This window comes from Lygodium microphyllum, chromosome 23 (genome assembly GCF_053477565.2).
Source record: "Lygodium microphyllum isolate KBCC chromosome 23, Lygodium_microphyllum_v1.1.10, whole genome shotgun sequence".
Lineage (NCBI taxonomy): Eukaryota > Viridiplantae > Streptophyta > Polypodiopsida > Schizaeales > Lygodiaceae > Lygodium > Lygodium microphyllum.
Window position 1 is genome coordinate 93,831,754 of NC_141157.1, and position 12,301 is coordinate 93,844,054.

At 40.6% G+C, this 12,301-nt stretch overlaps 1 protein-coding gene across 4 annotated transcripts in view; it reads left to right on the forward strand.

Moving 5' to 3' along the window:
• Nucleotides 1–718: 718 nt before the first annotated feature.
• The window catches only part of LOC148016473 (uncharacterized), a 112,486-nt gene continuing 100,903 nt past the window's right edge, over nucleotides 719–12,301 (forward strand). The window contains exon 1 of one of the 4 annotated variants that reach the window (XM_087663676.1): nucleotides 719–1,255. In XM_087663676.1, the coding sequence (XP_087519802.1) occupies nucleotides 815–1,255 (441 nt within the window). In that variant the 5' untranslated portion in view covers nucleotides 719–814. The remainder of the gene's footprint in view (nucleotides 1,256–12,301) is intronic. The other 3 variants (XM_087663677.1, XM_087663675.1, XM_087663678.1) reach the window with 3 other exon arrangements.

Genomic DNA, 12,301 nt, shown 5'->3' on the forward strand with positions numbered 1-12,301 from the left:
TTTTCAAAAAGAGGAGTCTATTAATAATGAGCATGCTATACACATAGAATAATAACAAAATTAATACTAGTACGACAAGTTATGTTACCCAATTGAGTTAGTACAGTTTTGTCAAGGAATTGACTTATGATTGGGAGGTTATTGTATCTAGTCTTATTTTCAAGAGAAGGGTGTGGCAATTTTTCGATGAGTGGGGATTTGTGGTTGGACACAAATGATCTTTTGCAACTCACTATTGTTTGTGTGTTCATACAAACTTCCATTCAAGGTGGATGTGTGCATGGGGATATACGGGGCATGAGGCTTGTTTCACAATTGTCCGATGGACTTGTGAAGGACTCCCTTGAAAAAAGGGAAGCTTTAGATTCACACATGAGTGTATAAGTAAGGCTCTTTCCAAACTTTTGACAACGAAGTAGGATTGGTGAGTTGGGGTGGTCTAGCTACTATGTATTGCCACATTTGAGGTTTAAACTCCTGCATCGCCACAAGATAGGACAATTGATCTTCTGGGCAAGAAGGGGATCCCGATCAAGTTTCCTTCCAGCCACGGACACCATTTTCAACTAACCTCTATATGACATGTCCATCACACATGTGTGTATTAATATCTCGTATGGATGGCTGTGAATCCGCCCTAATCTGTGGGGTCAGACTTACTCACTCACTCAGGCAGTGTGTGTATTAGTGTCTCGTCCGGAATCCGGATAGTTGTGAATCCACCTTAAGCTGTGGGGTCAGATTCACTCACTCACAGCCTCTGCCTGTAGTAAGGTGTGGGGCTTCTTGATAAACCAACGAGCGCAAACGATTCATGAACGGGCCAGTCAGCAGCCTGAAGCTTGACGTTTGTGACACGCTACCTCCCGCGACTCAGCCGTTAGTCTACCCTGGGGGTGACAACAAACCTCCTCTCCATTCATTCTTTCCGAATCAGAGGACAGCCATGGAAGAAGGAGCGCAGAAGAAGAGCCTGGACGAAGGCGCGAAGAAGAAGAGCGTGCTGGTGACCGGAGCCACTGGTTTCTTAGGTGATCGGCTGTGCCATATCCTCGCGAATCAAGGACGCTACCATGTCAAGGCCCTGGCCAGGCCAACCAGCAACGTCACCGGCCTGCCCCCGGCCGCGGAGCTGGTCCATGGAGACGTCACTGATGCCGAGTCCTTGGTGCGCGCTCTCTATGGCTGTGCCGCCATCTTCCATTGCGCAGCTCTTGTTACCCCTTGGTGTCCCGATCCCTCCCGATTCACCGTGGTGCGGGCTACTTCTCCATGTCCCTCCATGTTTTGGACGCATTTTCTGCAGGCTAAAGTGTTAAGTGCTTTCTGGCAAGGAATGATAATGGATGCATGGATCGGAGGCCACCTAGAAGACACGTTTTTGATGCATTTTATGCAGTTTGAAGTGTTAACTGCTTTCTGACAAGGAATAGTAATGCATACATGGCTCAGAGGCAAGCTAGTTCCATGGGGTTTGCGGCTATTGACATATTCAAGTGAAATGATTCCGGGCTCTAAAGAGGCTATTTACCTTACTGGAAGGGCTTCAAACTTGCATTTATGCTTTAACTTCGGAGTACTCTCCCAAACGTATCAGGCTCATTGCTGAAACTTCGGTCTACACACAGTTCATGCTGCATTTTACCTTGGCCTTGTTGCAAATCCAGTGGCACAGTGTTAATGATAAACTGAGGTTCTGTTAAAGCAAATCGCAATTATTGGACAAAAACATCTGTTTTGGAGAGGAGGAATTGAACCAACAAGAGGCAGCCCTTGTAGTGATGTTTTAGAAACGTGCCGTTTAGAGTCTTGGAAGGACCTAAAACTTTGAACTTGACGGTTTTTGTACAGATTCCCAAAATTGTTAGTCATATTTCAGCCCAGCCAACACTAAACTGCTGCGCATTTACTTGAGTGAGTTGTCTTCAGGCTATCCTTGAGCTGTTGGAGGTTTTGTCTGCTCAACAACCTGCCGCCTTTTGTGGCCTTTTGCTGCAAACTGTCAGCCTCATTGTAATATTCCTTGTAAGGACGCTCATTTGCAAGAGTTTCAAGTCAACATTATGGGCATTGCAAGCATGTGTCAATTAGCTTGCCAATGCCTTGTTTACAAAAACAATTCGAAATCAAAGAGTTTACTTGCCAATGGCATGGGGGCATCACCCAAGCCACCCTCATCACTCAAGGCATGCTCATTCATCGCAATGGCCCACCAAGGTATGGGTACTTAGTAGATGAGAAAATTGGTGACGTGCTCATGAATGCTAAGGAGAGGAGGGTGATGGCACGAATAAGGGAGTTGTGCCAACAAGTATTTAGACACAATGTTCTAAAGGACTATGCGATAGTGTCTTTGCACAAGGAGTCCTCGGTATCTATAATGGTTGATCGATTTTCTATTGGATGGATGATGGATTGTATGCGTGTATATATGTCACATAGGTGATGAGATGCACACAAGGCAATTAAGAGTGGTGCTCTAAAGCGTGAGTGGTTGGACATAAAGGATTGAGTCCAAATAGCTTAGCTTCTTAATATAAAGATGTTGCAAACAAGGTGCCGTGAAAAGTATGATGACATTTTTTACTCACTCCACATATAAAGTATACTTTTTAAAGTCGTGAATTATCACAAATTATCAATTAGGGATTAAAAAATGCAAGCAAAGATAAGATTATGCAAATCCCAGCCAATTGTTTCACCTTCAAGTGCATTGATACTACATGTCTAGAGTTTGAAACGAAGCTATGTAACATTAAGATGGGTATAGCAATGGATGGTGTCAACCTTTTCTCAATGCACTCAAGCAAATGGTCGGCATGGTTAATTGTAGTGATAAACTAAAACTTGCTCTCTTTTCTTGGCATTAAAAAGGGATACTTAATGTTGTCATTATTCCTTGTGTTTTCATTTGGCCATGTCTTCTAATCGTCATCCTCACCCTCTGGCAACCTCCAGCTATTTAAGGCAATTAGAAGATTTGCACACCATTGGATATCTTTCGATGTCATCTATGGTTCTATCCATGGCAAGGGAAATTGGTTTTTGATGGAAGACTTATAGAGTGCCTTGTGATCTACACATAAGCGAGTTTCCATCCTTTATCGGTAAGATTGGAGCATTAAACATGCTCCACTTGACTTGAATCAATTTTTGATCCAAAAGGTTCTCAATCTATGCTCAAAGCTCCTCGAGCTCCTCTTTGCTCATTTGGTAGGGTGATTTTGAGAGAGGTTTCTCTCCTTGAACTAATTCTATCATGAAATTCTTTGGTCGTGATGGGGCAACTCCTAAATAACTAATCCAAGATTGAATTAGTTGGAGGGAGGTTCCTATTCTCTAACTAATTCAATCCTAAAATCCTTTGGTCATGATCGATGCACTTCTTGAATAACTCGTCCAAGAAAAGAGAATCAAACTACCACAACAATGCCAAGCTTTTCTCATCCACGTCTCCCTGTTGAAAAGAAGACCTTTTAAGCTCATGCACATTTACTAGCTGTAGCTACCCTTGCTAACTACTTACTTTGCTCGAAGATGAGAAATAATTGCCACTCTTTGAGCTCAAGCTGCCGAGGGTGCAACAATGCATGAAAAAACACTTATTTTCTTCCTTTGGCTTTTTTTGATCCTCTTCTCGAGCACAATTCTTAGCAATATGCCTTGTCTGTCTACATGAAAAACACTTGTTTTCTTCCTTTGGTTTCTTTTGCTTCTTGCAAGTAGTCGCCTTTTTGGAAGTATCTCCCTCACTACTCATGGGCTTCCCCTTCTCTCTAGCCTTTTGCAACCTTCCATCTTGTGATAGCTTTCCTAGCTGCATTTTGCAGGCTTTCATCTCGAGGCAATCCTCATCATCTGTGTTTTGCTGGTCACATCTATGTTTTGCAAATTTCTCTCTTGTTTTTCTGATAGGTTATTTTGTTGCTATCATGGATTCCATGTTTGTGCTAATCATTAAGCTGATTGGAGGTTACTTCGAGATATGGAACAACATTATCAAGCCTATTCTAGGACGTACTCACTTGCACTAGTTCATCAAAATGTATTGCTCCAATTTTGGATGAGTATGATCGTAATATGGTTCACAAATTCATCCACTTCGTTCATTCTTCACTACTTCGGTCATTCTTTATCCCTCTTTTTCTATCACTCTAACATTCTCCCTCTTGCCTCTTCACTAACCTTACACCCCTGCAAGCGGATATTGTGGTTCGTAGTGGACATCCATCCTTCTCCCCTCACCTTGATGTCATCTTTCCACACCTAGTGGCATATCTATAGCTTGCATTTATTGATCAAGGGCATTGGTGTTAGCTTTTGCTCACTCTAGCATTATCTTCCCACACTTTGCGACACATCTATAGCTTGCATTTGTTGATCAAGGGCATTGGCGTTAGCTTTCCTCACTCTGGCATTAGTCTCCACCACCTGGCTTTATCATACACCATTACATTTGGCAATCAGGAGGTATTTGCATCTTGCGTTTGTTATCATCTGGCATCGCCTCCACATCTGGCGACCTTCTTCCACATAGGCGTCAGCATCCAGGCTCTTATAGCTTGCGATTTCAGCATTCCACATTTTGGGATTTGCGTTTTATGCCTAGGCCATCTTCTTGGCGTTTGAGGACTGTGTTTCACTCTCTCGACAATTGGTGATCATTTTTCTTATCTCTGATGGCATCTGAGGATTGTAGTTCGTGCTCCCTTGATAGTTGTCCTTCATGCTTCAATGATTACTTTGATAGCTCATTGCTTGGAGGACTGTGTCTCGCTCCCTTCACTATGCAGATTCCCATAGCTGTTGCCTCCTGAGTTAGATAGGACAACGTAGTCATCTTTTGAGCTTTGGCTTTGCTGTATCAGCTTTTCTTCTCATAGTGTGATTTAGTGCATCATCACCGTGTTCTTTTGTGTTTTCTAATATTCTCTTCTCTCTTAGTGTTTTCCGTACACTATGTTTCTCCTTGCAAACCCTACTATCTCTTTGATTGTTGCATATCTTGACATCGAAGTATGTGGGTTTGCTCATGTGATGTTATACTGAAAAAGGTACATTAGACATTAAACCTTTCTTAACTCAATAAATAGCCCCAAAACTCAATCGAGTATGGGCCTATCCCGATTGTCTTATTGGCTGACTCTTTTCCTGTTCTTTAAGTTGGGGAGTGTTAGGTCTTTCTTCTTTATCTACTAGGTTCATTTGTACGGATTGCTATCTTGGCACTTCTCGACTAGCATTGTAGCCCTTTGTAAATGCCTTGAACAATTCGTGGAATTCTAATGCACTTTTCTATATATCTAGTCAGTGTATAAAAAAAAAAAACAAGTAATTAAATATGAAAAATAATAAAAATGATACAAATTCTTTTTCTGTTGTGTTATGATGGCCCTCTATTGAGCTAAAAGTGCATTACAAACTGATTAGCTTTTTAAAACAGCCCCCAAACATGTAAATTACCAAAAGTTTTATTAAACAGAGTGCAGTCCTAGAGAGTTTTTGTCCTATAAGCAAAATCCTAATTTGGAAGGGTCCTTCTGCATCTATACATAGACAAGGTACTGACCATTCAATCCATCCTTATCTTGCAAGTTTTCCACTAGCTGTCCAGCCCTAGTGATTGATCAGCCCTTTTCCACTAGCTGTCCAGCTCCAGTGATTGATTACTGCTATGTGGTCTACAGCTATCCCCCAGCCTCCCATTGGTGCTGATGATCAGTTGCCATAATCTTCAGGTGGTTACATTGTTGCATTGACTAGTTCCATCCCTAGAGATTGCTGCATTTTGGTTTCCAGCTTGCTGCCCTTCCATTTTCGGCGTCGGCCTGATTTGCGTTTGCATTGTTGTTTTCATGTTTTCAGCACTTTTCTTCATCAGCCTTTGCTTCGAGTGGTGGTTACTACACTTGATTTCTGTCTCTGGTGGACAACACACATGGTGGACAACACACATCGACACCTCCCCTAGCCCACTCCCATGAGAGCCATTAATTGTTGGATAGCTTTGCCCTTGAGCATTCTGTAAATCCTCTCATTCATTTACAGCATTGATTATTCACTTTAGAATTCTCTTTCTTTTCTATTTGTGTTTGTGTTTCTGCGTTTTGCGTTTATTGTGTTACTGTATGAGTTATTGTAGCTCAATTGTGTTCATACATTCTATGTTTTCTTTGTGCAAACCCTAGCATATCTTCATATGGTATTAGAGTTGGTGCTCTTGTAAAGAGTATCATATGGCCATCATGGAGAGCTTGGTTTTGCGTGAGATACAAGAACGACATGTATGTGATTCACGATGGCTCAAATGTTTCCATCTTTGGATCCTTAGATGCTTTCTCTAGCTATTCCTTCAATGGAGGCCTTGAGGAGACATTATAGTCTTGATTTGGAGGTCAATGCTCCTTCTACTAACCTTTCTTGTAGGGATCACTCATTGATGCCCAACTCTTTTTCATCTCATTCTCCTTCATAAGGTGTATCTTAGTTGGAGCACTTTGTTGATGACACTAATAATCTCTTAGTTGAGCAAAGACTCCACTTGGCACACAACCAAAAGTTAAAACTCTTTACAATCAAGCCTAGTGGCAGGTTTTACAATCCATTTTTGTGTGAGTTTTATTTTGTCTATATTGCTCCTTTAGTTATGTAGGAATTGATTGTAAGTCACCATAGAGACCGAGATTGGTATTGGTATAGTTTTGAAGAAAAATCTATGTTCACAGATGTTCCACAAGGTAATCCTTCATTTTCTCTTTCATTTTCATATGAGTTTGGTACTTCCCATTTACCTTTACATTTCCCGCCCTTCCCTCCTACAGTTACTTTATATTTGGATTTCTCTTCTTTTAGTCTAGATCCTTACTTTAGATCTACGATAGGTTATTGAGTCTTAGGGCACATTGTCTTTGATGTATATCAAGGTTTAGGTCATCACTAGACACTCAGAGTTATACCACTTTGCACCCTAGTACATTGTTAGTGGGAATGCTATCCTTTTAACACTGTATCTTACACACACTTGCAAGTGTGTTACACTATCTTCTGGTCCTATTGTGTGGGGAATCCCCCTCCTACACATTGTACTGTCCTCGGTTTCTCAAATTCATGAATCCCCATCTTGTGTTGATGAGTCACCTCCTTTAAAGGAGACAAGGAGTGGAAAGGAATCACCTTCACATTTAGATTCAATTCTACCTTCCGTGATTGACCCTAAACACAGACCACATCTTGATGTCGATGGTCAATCTCCTTTGAAGGAAAAAGGGAGTGGTACACTCACACCCTCACAAAGACCCTCCTGGCACTTCTTGCCTAAAAAGAACAGGTTTTGTACATTTTGCCAGAAACTCGGCCAAAGGCCAAGGGTCTTAGACCCACACTCAAACCATCTCATCCCTAGCTAAGGGTCTTCTACCCACACCAAAGCTAAATCCAATTTCCATTTCTTAAATCAACCTTAGCTCTTTTCAGTAGTGAGTGCCACTCCAAGGAGATTGAGAGGGGGTCTTTCCCAGGAGGTACTACAGTTTCTCCACCCCTAGTATCTATGGTCATCAGAGGCTAGCCATTGGTGTGGTGGATTTCCCTCAGTCAGTGTCTCATAGCATCTCTGATTGGTTTGATCATTACCTTTCCCTAGGTTAGTCTCTTAGGAGTCCTAGGTGATTCTTAGGAACCTTAGGCTAGTTTTCTTTAGGCTTAGCCATATACTTTTTAAGTCTTCTGAAACCAGCCCGCCTTCTTGGAGACGACAGTAAAACCTGCACTTAATTACAACAATTAACGATTGAACATAAACTAAAATGCACACATTATCATCATAATCTTGGACATTGGACAACTTTAGGCTTAGCCATATACTTTTTAAGTCTTCTGAAACCAGCCTACCTTCTCGGAGACGACGGTAAAACCTGATCAAGCACTTAATTACAACAATTAACAATTGAACATAAACTGAAATGCACACATTATCGTCATAATCTTGGACATTGGACACCTTGTTGGTCCCCAAATTGGCATCCCTTGTAGTATTTTTTTAAACTTGAATTGTAATGGATTGAGTACATGCTGATATTCCACAATCTCCTCTGCTAATCCAAAAGCCCCTTGTTGTACAATTTATTAGCAAGCAATTCGGGTCAATTGGCCATTGATTTTTACCCAGGACCCGTACAAATGCAACCACAAGCTCGCCAAATGATGCCTCAAATCACATAGGATGGGTTGGCATCTGAAATCCCTAACAATTCGTTGAATTTTGGGAGCTGATTTCAGTGTGCAATGACTTTGATTGATGGCATGGGGGGTTGATAAAGCCTAATTTCTGCAAAAATTTAGAGTTTACAGCAGAATTCTCACTGCTCTCCACCAAATTTGGCTAAGTTATGCTCCAAAAGGCTGAGAATTATTGAGAATGGTTGAGTGCAAGTTGGAGAGAAGGTGAGAGAATGCTGACTTGTCACAACGTTTTCCTTTGGCATCCACTGTTTCCTCAGGGCCCTTGGCCTATTACAATGAAATAATTGCCATATGCATCACATGTGCCTTACAACCTTGCACGTTTGATATAAACTAATCATAGACCTTCCTCTTGAAATCCTTGCAATTGTCCTCCATTGCATTGCACTGTGCCAAAGCAAAAGCATACTGCATTGGAACTTCCATAAGGCATCACAGTCACAACTTTGACCACTGTTGTCAACCATGCTATATGCCCAAAACTTATTGAAAGTTTTTGGCCAGCAAAACATGGCATAAAACTGAAAAATAGTCCAGAATTGTTGCTAGGAACCCATTGGATGCATCCATAACCCATGTTTCTCAATTGTTTTGACTTCACAATCATAGTAAAGCATAAACTATGGACTTCACCAACATGTTGGTGTCCATGGAAGCAGCTGTAAACCATTGAAAACTGAGCATAAACTGCTCATTAAATGATCTGAAAACTGGTCACTAATTGCTGCAAATGTGATCCCAAGCTGGTCACAAACCGAGTGCAAAAATTGATCAGAAACTGTTGCAAAAACTGATGCATAACTGCTCCAAAAGTGACCATAATCTGATCTCTATAATTGATAAAAAAAACTAAGTTGAAACTGATTTGAAGCATGCATAAAAGACTACTCCCACTTAAATAATACATCACCATAATGCATATGCAACAGCCCAAGTGTTGTATGTACCACTGTTTCATTGCACAATGAGCATTCAACAATACGTGTACTAAAGGAAGCTGCCTTTTGAAAACATTTGATACATCCCAAGTAAGAATTTTTCCCACTCAACAATGAATTTACTGTTATTTCATTTCCAAAGCATGAATTAGCGCAAAATACATCACTAATGTGGACAGTCCTAAAATTTCTACAACAAATCTGCCCCAATTGTATTAATATAGGTTGTCGAGTGCCAAACAAAGGCAAATGTTGCAGAAATTTAACAAAATACGCAAAAGCCCCTAGTTTCTCGGATCTAGATGTGCACCAATTCAGTGAATACAACTCAGTTGAGAAAAATTTCATTGATACATGAAAAGCCCCAAATGTTCCAAAGCCAATGTGTACAATGTCTACAAGTTTTGGGTCAAATGTCATTGCACAAGCATTCACCGTGGAAAATCAAAGAAAATGCTAAAAGGTTTGATTGTTGTAGTGTCCAATGATTGCTCAGGATTTAATGAATGTTAGTCCGAGCCTGACAACAAGACTGCCATGTCACCACAGGAGGGCTCGATAGCTGTCGCACTATTCGAGAAGGTACCGCTAGCTATCAGCTATCTGATTTTAGGGTTTCACATTGTCTCTTTGATTTTAGGGTTTCAAATTTTTTGGTTTTAGGGTTTCAGACTATCTATTTGATTTTAGGATTTCAAACTGTTTGGCTAAGCAAAAACGACTTGCGTCTGCTAGTCTAAGCCAAAAACGACATGCATTTGTTTTCTTGAGCAAAAACGATGTATGCTTGTACTAGATTTAGGGTTTTTGACATGTCGATTGACAATCCAGTACATGTGTGACCGAGAAAGTGACGACTTGATGATTTTCTTGCATCAAATGAGCTGGATCTGACTCGAATGGACTTCGAAAAGCACGCACGCCAAGACTGAAGCTTTGATATTAGTTTGAAGGGGGTGCGCAGTTGGAGTGTAGTGTGTGCGGTAGTAGAGTGTGTAGAGAGAGCGAAAAACGTGAGTAGGGTGTGTGCCAATGTGATATACACAAAGAGTAAAATAATGTATTTATACTTAAGGTACGATACAATTACACCTGTAAGGATACATTCACATGTACAAGTAAATATATATACGAGAAGTGTAACAAAGGGCCTTTACATCCAACACCCCAAAAATAACCTGGATGTGTAGATGGTGGAGGAATTGTTTGCTATCCATGAGGAATATGCTACACATTATTCCCTAATGGATGATCATGTTGTTGTTGCAAGTTCATAACATTACTTACTGTACCATAAATGTTGCATTTTCTTCTTGAGCACCTTGGACTTGTGAAATTACATGTGATTGAGCTGTATGCTCAGCAATCACATTTGTTGCTTGTTGTGCTAAAGTATTTTCAGCATTTGGAGACTCAAAACAATGTGTTGAGTGCCTTTCAAGAGGGGATTCTTATTTCTTACTCCTCCTACTGCTATTGTGTGGCATCTTTTATTGTTTGCCCTTTGCTATACATTGTTTTCAGTAAGTATAAACGTTGCTGCAAGTGAATTACCACAAGCTTACCTCCTTCAGAAAGTTGGTGAAGTCTCAGTAATGGAACCATGTAACCAACCTTTGGAAGCCCAAAGGGCAGTAAACCACATTTTAGCAAACACTTAATTCAACTTAACAGTAAAGTCAACAAGAAAACTCCACACACAATGGTAGCTAGAGTGCTCTTACACCACACATTGATATATGTTGGTCCCAAAGCTTGGCGTTTCTTTCTGTATTTCTTTAGATTACTAAAATATGCTCAAAATTAGTTACAAATGGTTGTATTTTAATGATTTCTTGTGATATAACCGATCCACGGGTGCAGAATGGCCTTGGCACCTTCATTGTCAGCCTCCAATCAGCTATATCAAAAGTGTGAATGTCAGACGGCTCTGAAGAAGACCATAAAAGCCAGAGGAAAAGCAGTCAGAAGAAATGAGCACGAGCGATTCTTTCACCTCCCAGCCTTGCCTAGTTTATTGCTGGCCAGACCCATCGTGATCCGATTGCCAGCCGTCAAACCTTGGTGAGTCCTACTATTCTTGGACTCTCTTTGGTTCTAGGCTTCCCTAAACCCCGTTCGGGCGCCCAAGACCCCGGACGGTCATCCTCGTGCATGTTTCTCTTGATTTACCTTAATATCACATTTAATGTCACATTAATGTCACATTTCCTTCCCCTTAAGAATCGGTTTCGTCCTCGAAAACGATACTTGGAAGGTCTAACTGTAAATTGGGAAACCTTTTCTTTAAAGTACTTACTCGCTCCCATGTTGAGCTTTCTTCTGAACAATCTTTCCACTTAACCAAACATTCTTGATAAATAGTATTCCTCGTTCGTCTATTACGAACATTTAATATTCTTTCTGGTTCATGTGGATTAGATTGGTCATTTAATAGCTCCTCAATGTCATCATTTAAAATTAGATTATCCAAATCACCCAGCTTTTTTCTTAATTTACTTACATGAAAAACTGGATGTATTTTACTACCAGCAGGTAGTTGGAGCTTGTAAGCCAATTCTCCCACCTTTTTAAGTATTATGAAAGGACCACAATACCTCGGTGAAAGCTTTGGACATTGTCCCTTTTTCATAGTTTTAGTTTGTTCAGGCACCTTAAGATAGACTAATTCTCCTTCTTCAAAGGAGATGTCTCTTCGGTGAGGATCTGCATATGCTCTAGCTCGATTTTGAGCTTTTTTAATATTTTCTTGAGCAAATTTTAACATACTATTCATATCCTCCAAAAAGTCTTTAGCTGCCTGAACCTTTTTCTTATGCAGTCCTACTGCATAAGGAGATCTGGGCTGAAATCCATACATTAACATAAATGGACTATATCCAGTGGAAGAGTGCTTGGCACTATTGTATGCAAACTCTGCTATCGATAGATACTCTTCCCAATTAGTTTGCCTTTTACTTACATATGCCCTAAGCATATCTTCAAGGATTTGGTTAACCCTTTCAGTTTGCCCATCTGTTTGCGGGTGATCCGCCGTACTCATGCTAAGTTTAGTATCCAATTTCCTAAATACCGCACGCCAAAATTGGCTATCAAATTTTCTATCCTGATCAGAAACTATA